The sequence below is a fragment of the Anser anser genome (assembly GCF_964211835.1).
Source record: "Anser anser genome assembly, chromosome: 23".
Classification (NCBI taxonomy): Eukaryota; Metazoa; Chordata; class Aves; order Anseriformes; family Anatidae; genus Anser; species Anser anser.
The window spans coordinates 5,509,787-5,524,967 of NC_139744.1; the positions used below are offsets into that span (position 1 = coordinate 5,509,787).

The 15,181-nt window shown below is 53.7% G+C and overlaps 1 protein-coding gene across 4 annotated transcripts; it reads left to right on the top strand.

The window, feature by feature from the left end:
• The first annotated feature begins 106 nt into the window (after nt 1–106).
• Nucleotides 107–12,748, top strand: DBF4B (DBF4B-CDC7 kinase regulatory subunit). Of its 4 annotated transcripts, none has more exons than XM_083808769.1 (11): nt 107–240; nt 2,181–2,372; nt 3,520–3,570; nt 4,214–4,283; nt 5,219–5,289; nt 5,860–5,896; nt 7,875–7,920; nt 8,740–8,856; nt 9,076–9,202; nt 9,891–10,000; nt 10,579–12,748. In XM_083808769.1, exons 1-11 carry the CDS (start codon nt 130–132, stop codon nt 11,981–11,983), a joined length of 2,337 nt encoding a protein of 778 aa, XP_083664895.1. In that variant the 5' UTR covers nt 107–129; the 3' UTR covers nt 11,984–12,748. The 4 variants fall into 4 exon arrangements, with proteins under 4 accessions (XP_083664895.1, XP_083664896.1, XP_083664893.1 ...); XM_083808770.1 differs by having other exon boundaries at nt 7,878–7,920; XM_083808767.1 differs by having other exon boundaries at nt 129–345.
• The last annotated feature ends 2,433 nt before the right edge of the window (nt 12,749–15,181 follow it).

The following is a 15,181-nucleotide window of genomic DNA, read 5'->3' on the forward strand; positions in this document are numbered from 1 at the left end:
CCGGCTCCCCGGGCAGCCCGCGGCCCTCCGCGGCGCCGTTAGGGGCGGGGCGGGCGGAAATTTAAACGGCGGCGGCGGGGGAAGCGGGGCCGTGCTGGGGCCTCGGGACCGAGCGGAGCCTCCCCCGCCATGGCGGGCCCCGCCGCCGGCCGGCCGCTCCGCGGGAAGTCCTTCTACCTGGACGTGCCGAGCGGGCGGGCGGCGCGGGACCTGGCGGCGGCCATCCGGCACCTGGGCGGGGTGAGCGGCACCGGGACCTGCCCCGGCGCACCCCCTCTTGCTGCCGGTGCTCGCTGGGATCCCCCCCCCGGGGGCTGCCGGTGCCTCCGTGCGGGGTCCTCCTCGGTAGGAGGGGGGTTGGGGGGGGCCCGGCGGGGGCACCGAGGCGGTGGCGGGCCCGGAGCCCCCTGGTGAGGGGGGAGCTGGGGGGGCCCGGCCGTGCCCGTAAATCCCCGCGGGGAGGACGGAGCCGGGCCCAGGGGCACCGGGCACGAAGCGGGGCCCGGGAGGTGCCCTCTGACCGCCGGGAAGCGCTTCTGTGCCCTGGCGGTGGCGGAGCTGGCACAGGAGAGGCTGTGGGGGCTCCTCCTGGGAGACCTCCAGAAGCCGCCAGGACCTGGCCCTGGGCACCCCTCTCTGGGCTGGAGCAGGGCCTGGAGCAGGGGGACCCGGTGCTGCCTTCCCCTCCCAACCATGCAGCGGTCCTGAGGTGTTGCTGCTTGCGTTCAGGCTGTCTCCTCTCTCTGCTTGAGGCAGATCTTCTCACGCGCGCCCCAAAGCTTCCTAAGTCCCTCAGTGCTACACCCGGGTGTAAAATCCCTGCTTAGTGCTTGCCTCAGGATCAGGTCCTGGGGAGGCTGATGTGTGATTTTTTTCCCCTCTTTTTTTTTAATCATCTGTTCATGTTTAACTTGCTGGTTTCTTTCTGCCATCAACTTCCAAGGGCTCTCCTCAAAGCCTCCCCCTTACTTAGCTGCGTGTTTTCAAGCCTGAGAAATGCTTGCTCCCAGTGGTTAGTGCTCTACGTAGCTGCCACAGTAGCTGGATCTGATTTTAGCCTTTTGGCTGTCCCTCTGGCTTCTTATCAGGCATTGTCTCATGTCACTTCTCTCTCTGGAGGGCAGCCCACCCATGGTGGAGTTCTCATTCCTCTGCTGCTGTGGAGATACTGAATTCAAGTACGTGGTGAATTCAAGTACATGGTGTCCCTTCAGTGGTAGCATCTGAAACCTGTGTGTCCTTCGAGGACCAGGTTAAGAGCAATTAACTCTGACTTGAATGTGGGGCCTTAAATTTCACCTCGATATAGGGGTGATTACACACTGAAGCGTTATTTGGACTGGGATATTTTGAGTTTGTCTTTAATACCTTCAGCTTTCTCGATGTCCTGCAGCGTAGGTCGCTGCCGTAGGGCAGCCTGTAATGTCGTTTGTGGCACTTCACGTGTGTGAGTCTGGGATCCTGGTCCACAGGGATTCTGTAGGGCAGCAGGCCTGGCTTGTTCAGCAGCCGTGACTTCACCTTGTTCGGTTGTGTGTCTTCCTGTGTGCCCCATACCTGTGTGCTAGTGCCCCGTGACTCTGCCTTCTGCTGAGTTTCTGATAAGCCTACAGTTAGTACCCCAAACGAAGCATGTTGTTTTCCACCTCTTAGTCTTCTACCTTCTGCACAAAGGTGTTTGTGTTTCAGCTTTCTGGTTCCCTGGCATTCTGTTCTGCACTAAGCTACTTGTCCCAGCTGTTTTCTTTCTGCTTTCTGTTGCCAAAATGTGCTCTATTCTCCTCAGAACTGAGGTCTTCCAGTGTTGCATGATGTCCAGGTCTGTTTTTTTTTCACCTGTTGGCTTTCGCTGCCTTGAAAACTTGCCATTGCTTTCTTCTGAAACCACTGCTAGAGGAGTAGATGATAGCATCGTGCCAGATAAATCTCAGTTTGAAAATTCTGGTGGCTATTTGCGGTTTATCTCTAGGACACACACTGTCCCCATATCATGGGTTTTCCTCCCTCTGGGAGACCGCAGCAAGCAATAGAAGGAAGATGTACTTGGGAAGATGAGTATGTTCAGTAGCCCCTTAGCTGCAGAGAGGTTAAGCTAAAGGCAATAGTTCTTGCTTAGCAGGATTCTTCTGACTCAGATGCTGGACAATTTTAGAGCTGCTCTGTTCTCGCTTTTGCTGCAGGTCACCGAAAGCTTCCTAAGCAAAGAAGTCAACTACGTGGTGTCCAGTAACAAAGAAGCCAAACGAGACAAAGCCAGGTCTCGGACTGAAAAGAGGAGCAACACAACGTCAGAGGATGCAAAAGCCAGGAGCCCAACGCCTTCTACCTCCAAGGGGAATCATACCAAACTTCAGCAGAAGCCACCAGACACGGTAAGAGCTACCGAGGTTTAGGCCACCCCAAAGTTTGTCCCAAGGGATCTATAGAGTAGAACCTGAGACCAGTGTTCAAGGTAGTTGTTTCTGCTCTGAGCAACCGTGTTGTGTTTTTTTCCCCATCAGTCTAATCATTCATATTTATACCAATGTTCTTTGTGCTTTTGCATCATTGTCCCCTCTAATGTGCATGTCACAGCTTCGACTGAGCTAGTAAGCAAAGGATACCTACTCAAATGGCAGAGGAAATAGAGGGCTTGTTTGGCTTCCCAACAGAGCAGGTAGTCCATCTGGACACAGAGGTGTATTTAGAAAGTGCAGAAACGTAGGCGAGATAAATCTGCATCAGAAGTATGGCAGGCTGTGGTTGCATGCGGACAGACACGGGTTGGGCACAGCAGTTGCCGTGTGGGAGGAGATCTGCAAGGGCAGCTTGCAAAAAGGGTTTTCTCTAGGTCCTATTCACTCTGCTGGAGCTGGGCTTTCTGATCAGCAGTGCTTGTGGCCAAAGCTCCAGTGTCCTTGAGTGCTGGGGCCTGCTGGAAGCTGTGGCCGTGGGCAGCAGCAATGCTGGCAGAGCCTGCTACCCGAGTCCAGGCCATAGGCATCTCTGCCAGCTGGATCTGGACCACTTGCAGCATAGCATCTCTTGGAGAAGCCTGGGCTGGTGTCAGGAGGTTCACTCATGGTGTGTTTGTTCCCCACCCTTGCTTGCAGCCCTATCCACTTGTCTTACAATAAGCTTAACCTGTTTGCCGAAATCATAGGCTATCAAATGAGACTTGCTTCCCAGGAAGGGCTAGCAAGGACGGTTCTAACCCCTGCCAGCCTGTTGGCACGTGGAGTTTCAGAACTAAGTCTCTGCTTCGTCTTGGCTCCCTCTGGAGCATTCTCTGCTGTTCAATAAAAGCCAAGCCTTGGCTGAATTGCTGCTTACTGTGGATATAAAGGGTGTCTGCGGTTTGTATTCCCTGGAAAAGCTAAGTCCTGCTGTCTTTGAGATGAAGTCTTGGCTGGATTCCTCTCCCCAGCAGAGAGCAGGTATCACTAGAAATCGTTGTTACTGGGTAGCCACGTTGTTCTCAGCTTGGTGCTGCCTGGCAGCTCTCTGCTTTAGCACAGTACTTGGCTTCTTTCTCTGCAGGCCCTGATCACCAGGGGAAAGGAGCTGCTGCAGAAGGCCATGAAGAATCAGGTGAGCAGCATGTGGATGGGCTTTCCTGTAGCTGGGTATGTTCACAGTACTGCTGAGCCGTGCAGAAACAGTGCCAGCCACTTCTCCAGAGCCCCTCCCTGCTGACGGGAGCAGACTCTGGGGCTAATAAAGGTATGAAGCTATTGCTTGTGGCTCTGCGGAAAGCTATGCAGTGCTCCTGGACACTGTTCTTCAAGGAGCCACGTCATCCTTCCATGTTAGCTGCTTCGAAGGCCTGTCCTAGTGATTTGGTTGCTCCGCATAAGAGAATTATTAACGTAAAACCAACAGATGAATTCTTAACAGATGAATTCTTAGCCTAGAAAGAACTAAAGCCATATGGCTGGGGCAAAGGGCTCCTCTGGAGTCTGTTCACTATCACAGTGGCCAAAAGAATCTCAGTGCCCACTTAAGAAGCTCAAACTATAGCAGGGATAAAAATCTGAACTAGATGCTAGTGTTGATTTGGGGTAGGTAAAGCCATGAGTATGAGCCTTTCCTTCTGTGCCCCGAAGCTCACGTTTTAATAATACCTATGTATTGGTCTGTTAATCAGACAGCAGGGTTAACAATAAACTAGATCTATTGCTGCATGTGCTGTCTGCTTTGAGCTGTACCTTGCCAAACCTCTCTGTTTGAACAGGACACCTGCAGTGGCAGCAGTATCCTCGCCAATGCTCGATTGTGGGGAGTCCAGATCTTGCACGTGGATGGTATCCTTCTCTGTATGCTGGAATTTAGCTTCTGGTAATCAGTGGTTTTGAAGGAGGATGGGCAGAAGTGATACAGTGAGTGTGGTATGAGAGAAGGAAAAAATTGTGAGGAATACCTGGTTCTTGAGCTATGCTGCACTGGTTAGGTTTGCGCTTCAAAAATGAGATTAACTTTGTATGCATAGAACATGCTAGCGTCACATTTATGATAGCAAACACAGAGTATGTTGTAAAATACTGAGACTGTGACATTAGGAAATGTTAATAGCTCAGTCGGTGCCTGAATTTCTTCCAAGGAGACCATTTTTACTAATTGACCTGGAAGTACAGATCACAATAATGGCAGGACTTGGTTGTTTTTAATTAGCAAGTGCTGCTGTTTGAGGACCTGTGCTGGAAGGCGCTTCCTGCCTTGGTGATGAATGGGGAGGGGGTGATAGGAAAGACAGATGGTGAAACTGATTCTAAGAATACGTCTGGAGTAAAAGGTTCCTGAGTGTCCAATGACAGTGACATACAGCCTTGGCTGCACTTGTCTGGATGCGTGATGGAGGCTGCTACTGCTAGTACCCCTTCCCGAGCAGCCAGCGCTGCTGAACTGCAGCAGAGTTACAAGTCTGTCAAGGCTTTCAAATTCCAGGGTCTGGTCTGTGTGCTGAACAATCCCTGACAGTGTCTCATTTCTGTGGAGACTCAAAGCCAGCCTCCAGCTCTGCCAAAGAGCAACGTTGGGTGTCTTCCCTCAAAATACTCTTGTCTTGCTCTTGGGTGAATTACCTGTGTAGTAGTGATACTGTGCTAGGTGATGGCAGGCTCAGGCACTGCATGCTCTCCTCAGTGCATGCAGGCAGTTGTACTTGCCCTGCACTCGGTGCAGGGGGAACAGCCCACCTTCTCTTGCTGAGCTATGGCTCTTTGACAGCCCTCCTCTACAGAAATGTTGTTGTATGCACAACAGCTGCTGCGTGCCATCTCAGGATCGAGGAAGCAGAGCCAGAAGACAGAGGTAACTGACCTAACTCCAGCCCAGTTGGAAGTGCTTGGGATCCCTTGGTAGCTCTTGAGCATTCCTCCTAGCTCATCTAATGCCAGTGGGTTAGTAAGCAGGGTGACCTAGGTTTTCATTCAGCATTGGTGCTTCTGTTCATTGATGGGGATCGCAACAGTCAAAGAATTTTTAAAGTGGGGATAAAAGCAGATGAGAACAAGACAGCTGGTAGTTATCAACCTCATCTGTAGCACAGCTAGTGCTGATTTTGATTTGTAGGAGACTAAGGGTTAAAAAAATAAAATTGTATGTGGCTAGGGTACTGGCTTTCTGAACTATCCTTTAATGTATTGGAGAGGTCAGTGAGAAGGTAAGGCAGAAGATTAGAGAATGGCAGCCTGCATATCATATTTAAAGTACCTTTAGGTAACTTGGGAGACAAAATAATCAGGGGGAGGTGATATAGTCTGCAATGCAAGAGCCCTGAAGTGGTGGGTGAGACTGCTGTAATCTCAGTTTGTTGAGGATCAGTAATTACGGTTCTGCTTGCACTGGCTCCCATATTAAATATGTCACTTTTTCCTTTAGGCAAAATGCCTTGCGTCTGGATCAAAAATTCGCAAAGGTAGGCCTGGAAGTTGTGTTCCCCTTCACATTCAAATGTGGAGCTGCTTGAAGAAGCCTCATTTAGAAATCGAACATCTATCTGAAACTTCAGCAAAGCAAGATACCGCAACTGTTTAAGGCAGTTTCTCTTGAACAGTTTTTGTAACTCCTTGTCTGAGTCTAGCTGCAGCCTCCTAATGCAGATGAGAATGTTATGCCTTTGATTTCAGGCAGCGTTTTTAAAATCCCATGAACAGTTTGCAGCTCAACTCCCAGAATCCCAAGGCACTTAAGAACTGTGCTGCTGGCACTGTGTTGAATCCGCTGGCTCAAACTAAGTTTTGAAGAATAATGCATCCTACGGAGGAGAGCGTGTTCCTCACAACCCACTCACTGCTGTTAGGCTGAAATGCGCTGCTGAGACACAATCTAGGGCTAACGCTTCCAAAGGAGGGGGGGAAGCCCAGGTTCTCATCTGCAATTAGACAAGAGCCACTTATGCCACTGGGATTGGCACCAGTGATAAAAGTCTATTTGTGACTTTTAGATTTTGCTCGTTAGAGAACATCTTAAAGCAGACTCCAACCTGGATTCTTCGTGTGCTGCTTAGACTATTTTCCAGTTTTGGGGGAAAGGTTGTGAAAAACAGCATGAAAAGCTGTTGAGTAAGCCAGATTGTCTGCTGCAAGCTCAGAGCTCATAGTTGTGGCACACTTCGAACTCTGCCTGGGGACTTGTGGTGACAGCTGAACGGTTTGTCACCATTCAGCACTCTGCCGCAAGAGCTTAGGGTCTGCCCACCAGCCTTGGTTTTATCTAGGCCCCTAAATGTGGCCTTGCTCTCAGAAGTGCTAAGCATTTGGCAGCATTTATGTGGAAACATTGATCCTGTACTTAAATAGCTACTTTAGCGACATAACGGCACATTTGGTACAAGCTCCGGATGAGACTTGAGAAACTAACAGGTGGACTCTGCCTTTCTGGAGAATGAGGTTAAAATTTCTTCAGAGAAAATGGCACTGAGCTCCAGGATCACAAGGCAACAAAACACCTCGCCCTTCAGAGGCAAGGAGAGAGAGAGGAGAGGGTTGGGTTCAGGTTCAGGCAGATGCTCAGCGGGAATACCCTGGTGTCCTTCTGTTTCTTAACCAGGTCTGTACTCAGATATGTGTGCTAAGCATAGTGTTATCACTCGTGAGTTGAACAGACCTGCAAGGCAGGAGGGACCAAGTAGTTTTTTCCTATCTTGGTCATTTGCCTGCCTCTGAAAACCTTTTCTCTGAATGCACTGGTGAGGCTTTTTTCTGCTTCCTTAATATATGCCTCTGTACAAAACATAGCTGCTGTTTGACCTCCTAAGGGACCAAGCTAAGGCCAGGCACTGCTCTCTAGCAGAGTTCTCGTGGCAGGCTTGGCTCTGCATCGCGTTGGTGTGTCTCCAGCAGCTCTTAGCTATTAGACTCAACTCTCCTGGCCTGAGCCATTCTGAACTCTGGGCTGTTGTATAAAAGTCAGGGGAGAAACCAGCACTGGAAAGGCTGAGGCAGAGCACTGTGTTTATGTGACTGTAGCTGCGCTTTGTTTCTTCCAGACTTGTTTCTCATGCTTGGTGGCATGTTGCACTGAGGATGCGTGACAGTTCTTAAGATTCAAGTCCAAACTGGAGGCTTGGAGTTAGGCCACTGACTGCTAAGGCTGAGGAGATGTTTGAGATGCAAACCTCTGGGGCTGGATGTTCTTTCAAAGGAGGAAAGAGTCCACTAGTGGACTGCCTGTAGGGTTTGTTCACCCTAGTGAATGCTCTGGAGGTGGGGGCTGTTGCAGATTTCCCAAAGAGCTGTTTGCTGGATCCTGTCTTAGCTGCACTTAGCCAGCACTTGGCACACATGGGTGTCAGAAGTACTGATGAGCTTGGCTCTGTAGCCCATTTCTGTTGAGGAATGAATGAATAAGTAGGGAATTTGGCCAGGGTAACTTCTAACCAGCTGTCTTTCTAGCAGGAAAACTGAAGCCCCCTTTTCTGAAGGTTGAAGACCAGAGCAGGTAAATCAGGCCTTTCCAAATATCACAGCCAAACTGTATTAAAACTTCAGGGCTCTCAGGGAGGGAATCCTTTTCTGCTTTTCCTTACTTGTGTGGCAATGAATATCCTGTTCCCAAGGCTTCTTTGAAGACCCTGTTATGCACCAGAAAGGTGACACTCTCCTAGAGGAGGCAAATGGAGTTTAGAGAAATAATCTAGGCGGCTTGTGTGTCAGGGTGAAAATAGGGTGCTAAATGAGACTTGACAACAGAGTTTACTTCCTTGCTCAGATTCTATATGTGATCCTTGCAGGTCACTTAATATGTTTGAGCCCTCTGAAATGGGGAAAGAGATTGAAGCACATAAGGTCAAGGCCTGTAATTTGATTACAGCATCCAGCACAAGGGGATCTGATCTCTATGGTGTTTCTAACAACTCTGTAACTCTAACAGTATCCACAGCACCAACTAATTATTCTGAAGACAACATTTAAGGCAGCTACAGGGTCAAATATTAGGTTTTACATGCTGCCTGCAATAAAGTGTGAAGAAGAGAAATGTGGTCTGGGAATTGAAACCTTCCTACGCTGCAGCGTAGCTGAAAGTACTACGCTAGCTGCTGCTGTCTAAAACATCCCCCCTCAGTGCTGCTTACTGGGGATCCAGTTTAGTACTTCTCCCACTTCTCATTGGAGCAGGGGTCTCTGGAACAGCCAAACATAAGGACAAACAATGGCCAGTATCCCGTCATAAGCGAGACAGTGCCTTGAGCCCCTCTGAGGGAAGGACAGCTCTCTAACCTTGCTATCACTGCCAGATGTCCTGATGTGCTTCTTTCAGGCAATTCCGGCCCTTCCACCACCAGTTTAAAAGCTTTCCTGACCTGAACTTCCTGGCACCCAAAAGTTCCAGCCCGTTCGAGCCTCTGAAAAGCCTCTCGAATTCTTGCAGAGCCAGGTAGGTTGTAGGTACTTCTGTGCAAGTTTTTAATCCTGCTGACCTGCTGGCTACCAGGGCTTGGAGAAGCACTTTTGAGCATGGGTGAAAGGAGCACTGCTCTGGGTTAAACAGCTGTAGCTCAAAGGCAGCACCACGTCCCTGGCCTTGTGCAGGCAGCTGGGTGCCTGCTGCTGCTGTGATGTGAGGGCAGGGAAGATGTTTGCTGTTACCTTGCAGGGGTGCGGAGGGCTGTCTGATGCACAGCAATGGGGAGAAGAGCCCCCGGTCCACGCCTGTCACTGTGCAAAAGAAGAAGAGGGGATTTTGTGAGTGCTGCCGAGAGACATTTGAAGAGCTGCAAAAGGTAAAGGCTCCCCTGGGACCTGGGTCCTTGCAGAAGTTACGGAGACCACTCAGTGGCTTAGCTGATCACGATGTGCCTGTTATCAATACAAACCCCTTCTGGAAGGAAGGCAGGTTTGTACAGCCTTTGTGGTACGTAGTAGGATCTGCATTGTAGGCAAAAGCCATGGAATGTCTACCCAGACTTCTTGGTCTGCGTAAACTGGTTATGAAGATCAGAGCATGGCATGCTCATTTCTGGGGCTAGGAGAGCCTCAGGGATCGTCCTGTTACCTGAAGTGTAAGATGAGAACCCGATTCCGTGGCAGCTGGGAGGGATAGGCTGATGGAAAAAGGTGAGAAGAGGTTTTTATCTCCTGCAAGATGCTGAACAATGTGGCTTTCAGAGCCCAGCCTCTAGTGATAGACAGTACATACTTGGAATCTGCCTTTTTAGTAGCTGCTGGGGAAAGCTGTAGGCTGCTGTTAGATATAGACACAGCCTCCTCATCATCAGGTGTCTATGGGAACAGCATACTCACTGTAAGCAACTGGGGGTAACAGCATCACCTACGTTTCCCAAATCTGCTTCCGAACAATGGCTCTATCTGGTGAAAAGACTGTGTGCACTCTAGGCTCTGGGAAGCGGCTGTTACTACAAATTCTGTGAAAGGATGAGTGTTGCTAAAAGGGCTTTTGCCACCTTCCAGCATCTCCAGAGCCCCCAGCACAAGCGGTTTGCGCTGGACGACTCGCGGTACGCCCCTGTGGATCATGTCATTTCGCAGCTCACCAATGACTTTGTGGAGCAGCCAGCCAAGTAAGTCTCTGTGTGTGTGGTAACTCCTGGAGCAGAACAGCAGCACCATGCTGTGTGGTGTGCTCACGGGAACAGGCCTGAATCACCGTGCCACTGTGGTACTAGATCCTAGTTCATGCCCTGTGCCAGAGAATCTGCCAGCACGGAGCTGAGGGCTGGGATTGACTGCACAACCAACCCGGTGTTGCTGGCCTGGCCAACAAGGCTTAGGCAAGCTGTGGGAAACGATCTTTTTTCAGTTTCTGTGGGTTCTTTGCTTCAAGGAACTCCCTGTGGGCTTCTAGTGCCTCTTAAATTGGAAAGAACAGCTTAAACTCGAAAGAACAGACCTGTCTCCTCTGTTCCACATCTGGCACAACCCTGCTGCTCTGTTACACTCCTGTGCCCAGACTGTGGGCTGTTGAGCAGGCTGAGATCCTTGGTGCTGCCCGTCTCCTCTGCCAGCAGCAGCATCGCTGTTTGCTGAGCCTTACCTGTCTAAAATTTCTTACTGCCTCTGCAGAAAATGCTTCATCTTGCTGGGGGGAGGGTGTCGCCAGGCCTAGGGAGAACGAGCATTAACGGATGGTTCTTTTCAGGGTGCCGCCGTCCTGCCTGACAGATGAACACTTAATGCCTCGAGCACAGGTTACTGGAGGAATTGAGAAGCTGACAGCAGAGCTGGGAAAGGAAAGCCAGCAGCCTGAGCAGGGTGCTGTGGGTCTGTTTGTTGATGCAGAGCCTGATCCTGGCCTGAAGACCAAGGAATGCTCCTCTGGCCTGCCCAGGGACGACAGGGTCAGTAACCCCGGAGAAGCAGGGGGATTGTCTGAGAACTGCTCCTTGGGGCTGTCTGTCGGAGCAGGACTCACCGCAGGGGTCTGCGCTGCACGTGGCACAGCCGAGGACTTTGCTGTGGTGGAGGATACGGATTCAGACTCGGCTCCTGAGCTGGGCTGGGGCTCTTGTGTAGCAGCCAGTCATGTCGGAGGGGCAGTCGCTTCTTCCTCTGAACCTCATAAACAGCAGGTGCTCGGGTCTGTCAGCCATCTTCCACAGGCGCTGCCTGTCTCCAGGAAACGCCAGCTCTCCTCCAGTCAGAGCACCCAGGTGGGAAAGAAGCCCAGGCTGGAGCTGGGTGGTGGCCGCTCCCTGTGTAAGCAGGCAAGCCCAGTGGGTGGCGGGATGGGTGTGCAGGGTGCAGGATGGACGCCTGAGCCAGGCTTGCCTGGTGTGGAGGCTGGCAGCTGGCCCCTAAGCACAAAGCTCTCCACCAGGCCTCATCGCCCTCCTGTGTTGGACCTGTGCCTTCGTGGGAACCCTGGGGGGGACCCTGCGTCACAGCCGGGTTCCCTGGAAGCTCTGTCTGTGGGGTTTGATCCCACAGAGACTGCTGCAGCGAGCACTGTCAGCAAGCATGGCTGGAGCAGAGGGAACATGAGTTCCCATGGGAAGCTTGGAGGGGAGAATGGAAATACACCCAGGAATGTGCACAGTCCTGCTCTGGAGTCCACAATGAGCAAGAGCAGCTGTCCTGCTGGCCAGTCGCCCTCTCCAAAACTGCCTGTGGCTGAAGCCAGATGTTGTTGCTCCCTCTGTGTCAAAACAGGAGAAAAAATAGCCCCTGAACTACCCAGCCTCCCCAGCCACAGCAAGGAGCAGACTCCGTGCCCTGGGCTCCTTCAGCGTCTTCCGTGTAACACACAGGCTGATGATGACTTCAGGAAGAGTTCTTCTGAGTCAGACTGGGATGTCCAGCTGCTCTCCACACTAACGGGTGTCCAAGACAGCAGGATTCGGGCTGTGGACAGGGACTTGCTCCAAAGGACGCACGTCAATGTGAGGGACAGTGGGTACGAGTCTCAGCTCTGCTCAGTCCTGAAGCAGAACTCGGAGTTTGAGTGGGCAGCCAAAGGTGACAAGAGCTGCCGGAACTGCTGCACGGAGACCAAAGAAGCCTCCCTCCCTATATTTGAGACCTGTTTTGGCAGCTGGACAAGTTAAAACCACCTCCTGGCAGTTCTCTGATCCCTTAATGGGAGCTGCAGAGTGGCTGGAGAGGGATTTAACAAGGCACCCTCGCTGTTAGGGCCAGCTGGGAGCTGGAGTGAGGACGGTGCCTGCACAGCCTCTTCCAGACAGCCTGAGGGATTGAGATGTGCCGACACCTCTCTGGTGCGATGCATCTCTGTCCAGCACTGCCTTCCCTAGGCTCTGACATCTTGCCTGATTCCCTGGAGGAAAGACGCCAGCGGCTGCGAGTCACAGCCCAGCTCCTCATGGCTGCGTTTCACTGGATGTGTGAGGAAGCACCACAGGCAGCTCCTCATCCCGGCCTGGGTAGGGTTGGGTGACACATGCGTCCTCCTTGTGCAGGCATTCGGGATCTGAAACTGTTGGGATCTGCTGGGTGCTGCAGTGATTTCACTGTCCTCAGGGGCTGGGATCTTCCCTCCTCTTACTTGTAGCTGGTAGCTTCCTTCCTTAACTCCTCACCAGGCTGCTGACAAGGTGGTCTGTCTCTGGTGGTAAATCTTCAGTGGGAATAGGCTCGTTGCCCAGCAAGATTCAGGGCATGGCCTGTTCCCCCTTCCACCCTGTCTTTGGGGTTGCAGTGATGGGGAGGAGGAGGGCTGTGGTGGTGAGATCTGTGTTCTTGTGGTTTGGGGCTGCGTCGGATGTCTTGAGTGTTTACGGATGTTTATAGCTGGTAATAAGTTGATTTTTTTTTTGTGAATTTTTAAACTTTGAAATAAAGTGGAAGAGATACTATTCTGCTGTATGCTGGGTAAAATTTGTCTGCCTTGTTTCTCACAGCTGCTTCCAGGGAGTGTGAATCTTCCCTGGCTTTGGGCTGGGCGGTGACTGAGCTGAGAAGGAGCTGCAGGGGGGCACCAGGTTGAGTAGGAGCCAGCAGTCCCAGAACGACCCCCGGGACGGGGCTTGCCTTAGGAACGTTGTGGCCAGCAGGTTGGGGGAAGGCGTTGTGCCTCTGCTTAGCACAGGGACAGCCACGTGTGGGATGGCCCCAGGTGGAGAGGGATGTGGAGAAACTGGAGAGCTGGCGCTGGAGGCTGCTGAGCTGGCCAGGGAACGGGCCTGGGGTGGGCTGGTGTTGCTGAGGGGTGTCGAAAAGCTGTGACTTGGGGAAGGGCAGTTACGGGTGTAACGGAGCCACTCTCTTCTTTCAGTGTGCCAGGTGGCCCAGTGGGGCTTCTGAGGTTGGGAGCAGGTTGGGAAAGGAAAAGCTCCCTGCTCAGGAGGGTGGGACAGCTGGGGACTTCAGCTGTCCTTCTGAAGCCAAACCCTCCCCTGTGTAACAGCCAAATTCTGGCACTTCTTGAGGGCAGCCGAGCTGCTCTGTGCACCCTCGAGGACCGTCTGAGCCGTCCAGCAGGTGCTTGGCTGGCATCAGCTGGCCTGGACCCCTCCTGTGAAGCTCTGGTACCCCTTGTCACTGCACCTACACCACTGCCACCCTGCTCTTTGGGCACAGGGAAGGCTTTGTGGGATGTGGCAGTGCACTCGGCCTGGTGGCATCAGAGGTGATGGGAAGTCCCCAGAGCCTGCTCCCAGCCTCGTGGGCAACCCTTCCCGCTTTGTTAAGGCCCTGTGAAGCATCAGGGAGAGGAAATGGGGAGGGCCGGGGCTAATTCACCTCTCCCAACCCTGCTCCATGACCTTTGGCATGTCCCTGCCTTCACTTCCCCTGCTAAAAGCTCCTGTCCCCTTTTTGCACGGTAGCTGGAGCTCCAAAGCAGCTGCTCTTCACAGCGCTGTCACCCCATCTTTGTGGGGAGGGTGTTGGGTGCATTAACGCGAGTCCCTGCTCAAAATCCTTGACAAACTTCAACCTCCGCCAGCCCCGTGGACGCGCTGAGCACCAGCACGTGCAGGGAAACGTTTCCCTGGGTTTGGCGCTGCCGTGGGGGTCCCCAGGGCCTTCCCCGCCAGCCAGAGCGGGGGGAGGCAGCAGCTCTATTATAAATGAGCCTCTGCCTCGGTCCAGCCGCAGCCGAGCTTTCTGCTATGCTCCAGGGAGAGGAGGAGGCGGCTGCTCCCCGGGAAGCTTCGCGCTGACCCACTTGTGCAGCTCTCCATCCCTCCTGCTCCTCCCGGGACCCCCGCGCCGCCGGTGTCTGTGCCGTGTCCCTCCTGTGGCTCTGCTGCCCCCCCCCAGGCTGTGTCACCTTCCCGTGCTCTTCTGCACCCTCAATCCCACGGCTCTGTCCTGCTGTGGAATGAAAGGGAATTCATCGTTTTTCCCCAAAAACAATTGTTTTTTTTTTCTCCAGGTTGCAAATGCAGCCTTGCAGCACCCCCCAGAACCAGGGCAGCACGGGAGCACCCCGGCTGTGCTGTTACTTTCCCCCGGGTGTCCCCAGCTGGTGCGGGGGGATCGGGGCCAGCCGGGGTGTGGGTGGGGACCCCACGGCCCCCCCGGGTGTCAGCACCCACCAGCGGCAGCCCGGGGTTGACCCAGTTGCCCAGGCACCTCCATCCTGCCCCGGGTCCTCTGGCTCAGGGCTGGGATTTGATACTGGTGGGGGCTCCGGTACCAACGGGGGGCCAGTACCGACTGGGGGCTTCAGTACTGGTTTTGGGGGGGTGTAAGGGCTGGCAGGGCTCTGGTACCAGCTTGGTTTTGATACTGGTGGGGGGCTACGGTACTGGCTGGGGACTCTGGTACCCGCTGGGGACTCCGGTACTGGCTGGGGACTCCTGTACCGGCTGGAGGGGGGGGACTGATACAGGCTGGGGGGGGTGATACCGACTGGGGGCTTTGGTACAGGCTTCGGGGGGGTGCGTAAGGGCTGGCGGGGCTCTGGTACCAGCTCTGATTTGATACCGGTGGGGGCTCCGGTAGTGGCTGGGGGGCACCTGGTACCGGCTGGGGGCTCCCTTACTGGCTGGAGGCTCCGGTACCGACGGGGGGGGGGGGTTGGTACCGATTGGGGGCTTCGGTACGGGCTGCGGGGGGGCCGTAAGCGCTGCCGTGGCTCCGGTCGCGGCTCCCATTTGCTACCGGCGGGGGCTCGGGGCCCGGTGCTGCCGGGGGGGCTCCGGTGCCGCCCGGTCCCGCGCTGCAATGCCGGGGGGGGGCCGCGGCGCTGCGGCAGGCGGGGGGCGGGGGCGGGGCGCGGCGGGGCGGGCCCGGGGCGGGCCCTGCCGGTGCCGGTGCCGGCGCCGGTGCCGGCGGGG

Bases quoted from the DNA above. Each gene is read 5' to 3' on its own strand.
- DBF4B (XM_083808767.1), top strand. From the start codon at position 130: ATGGCGGGCCCCGCCGCCGGCCGGCCGCTCCGCGGGAAGTCCTTCTAC. The intron at 5,897-7,874 runs GTAGGCCTGGAA...CTGTCTTTCTAG, and splicing joins TGGATCAAAAATTCGCAAAG to CAGGAAAACTGAAGCCCCCT. The intron at 7,921-8,739 runs GTAAATCAGGCC...TGCTTCTTTCAG, and splicing joins AAGGTTGAAGACCAGAGCAG to GCAATTCCGGCCCTTCCACC.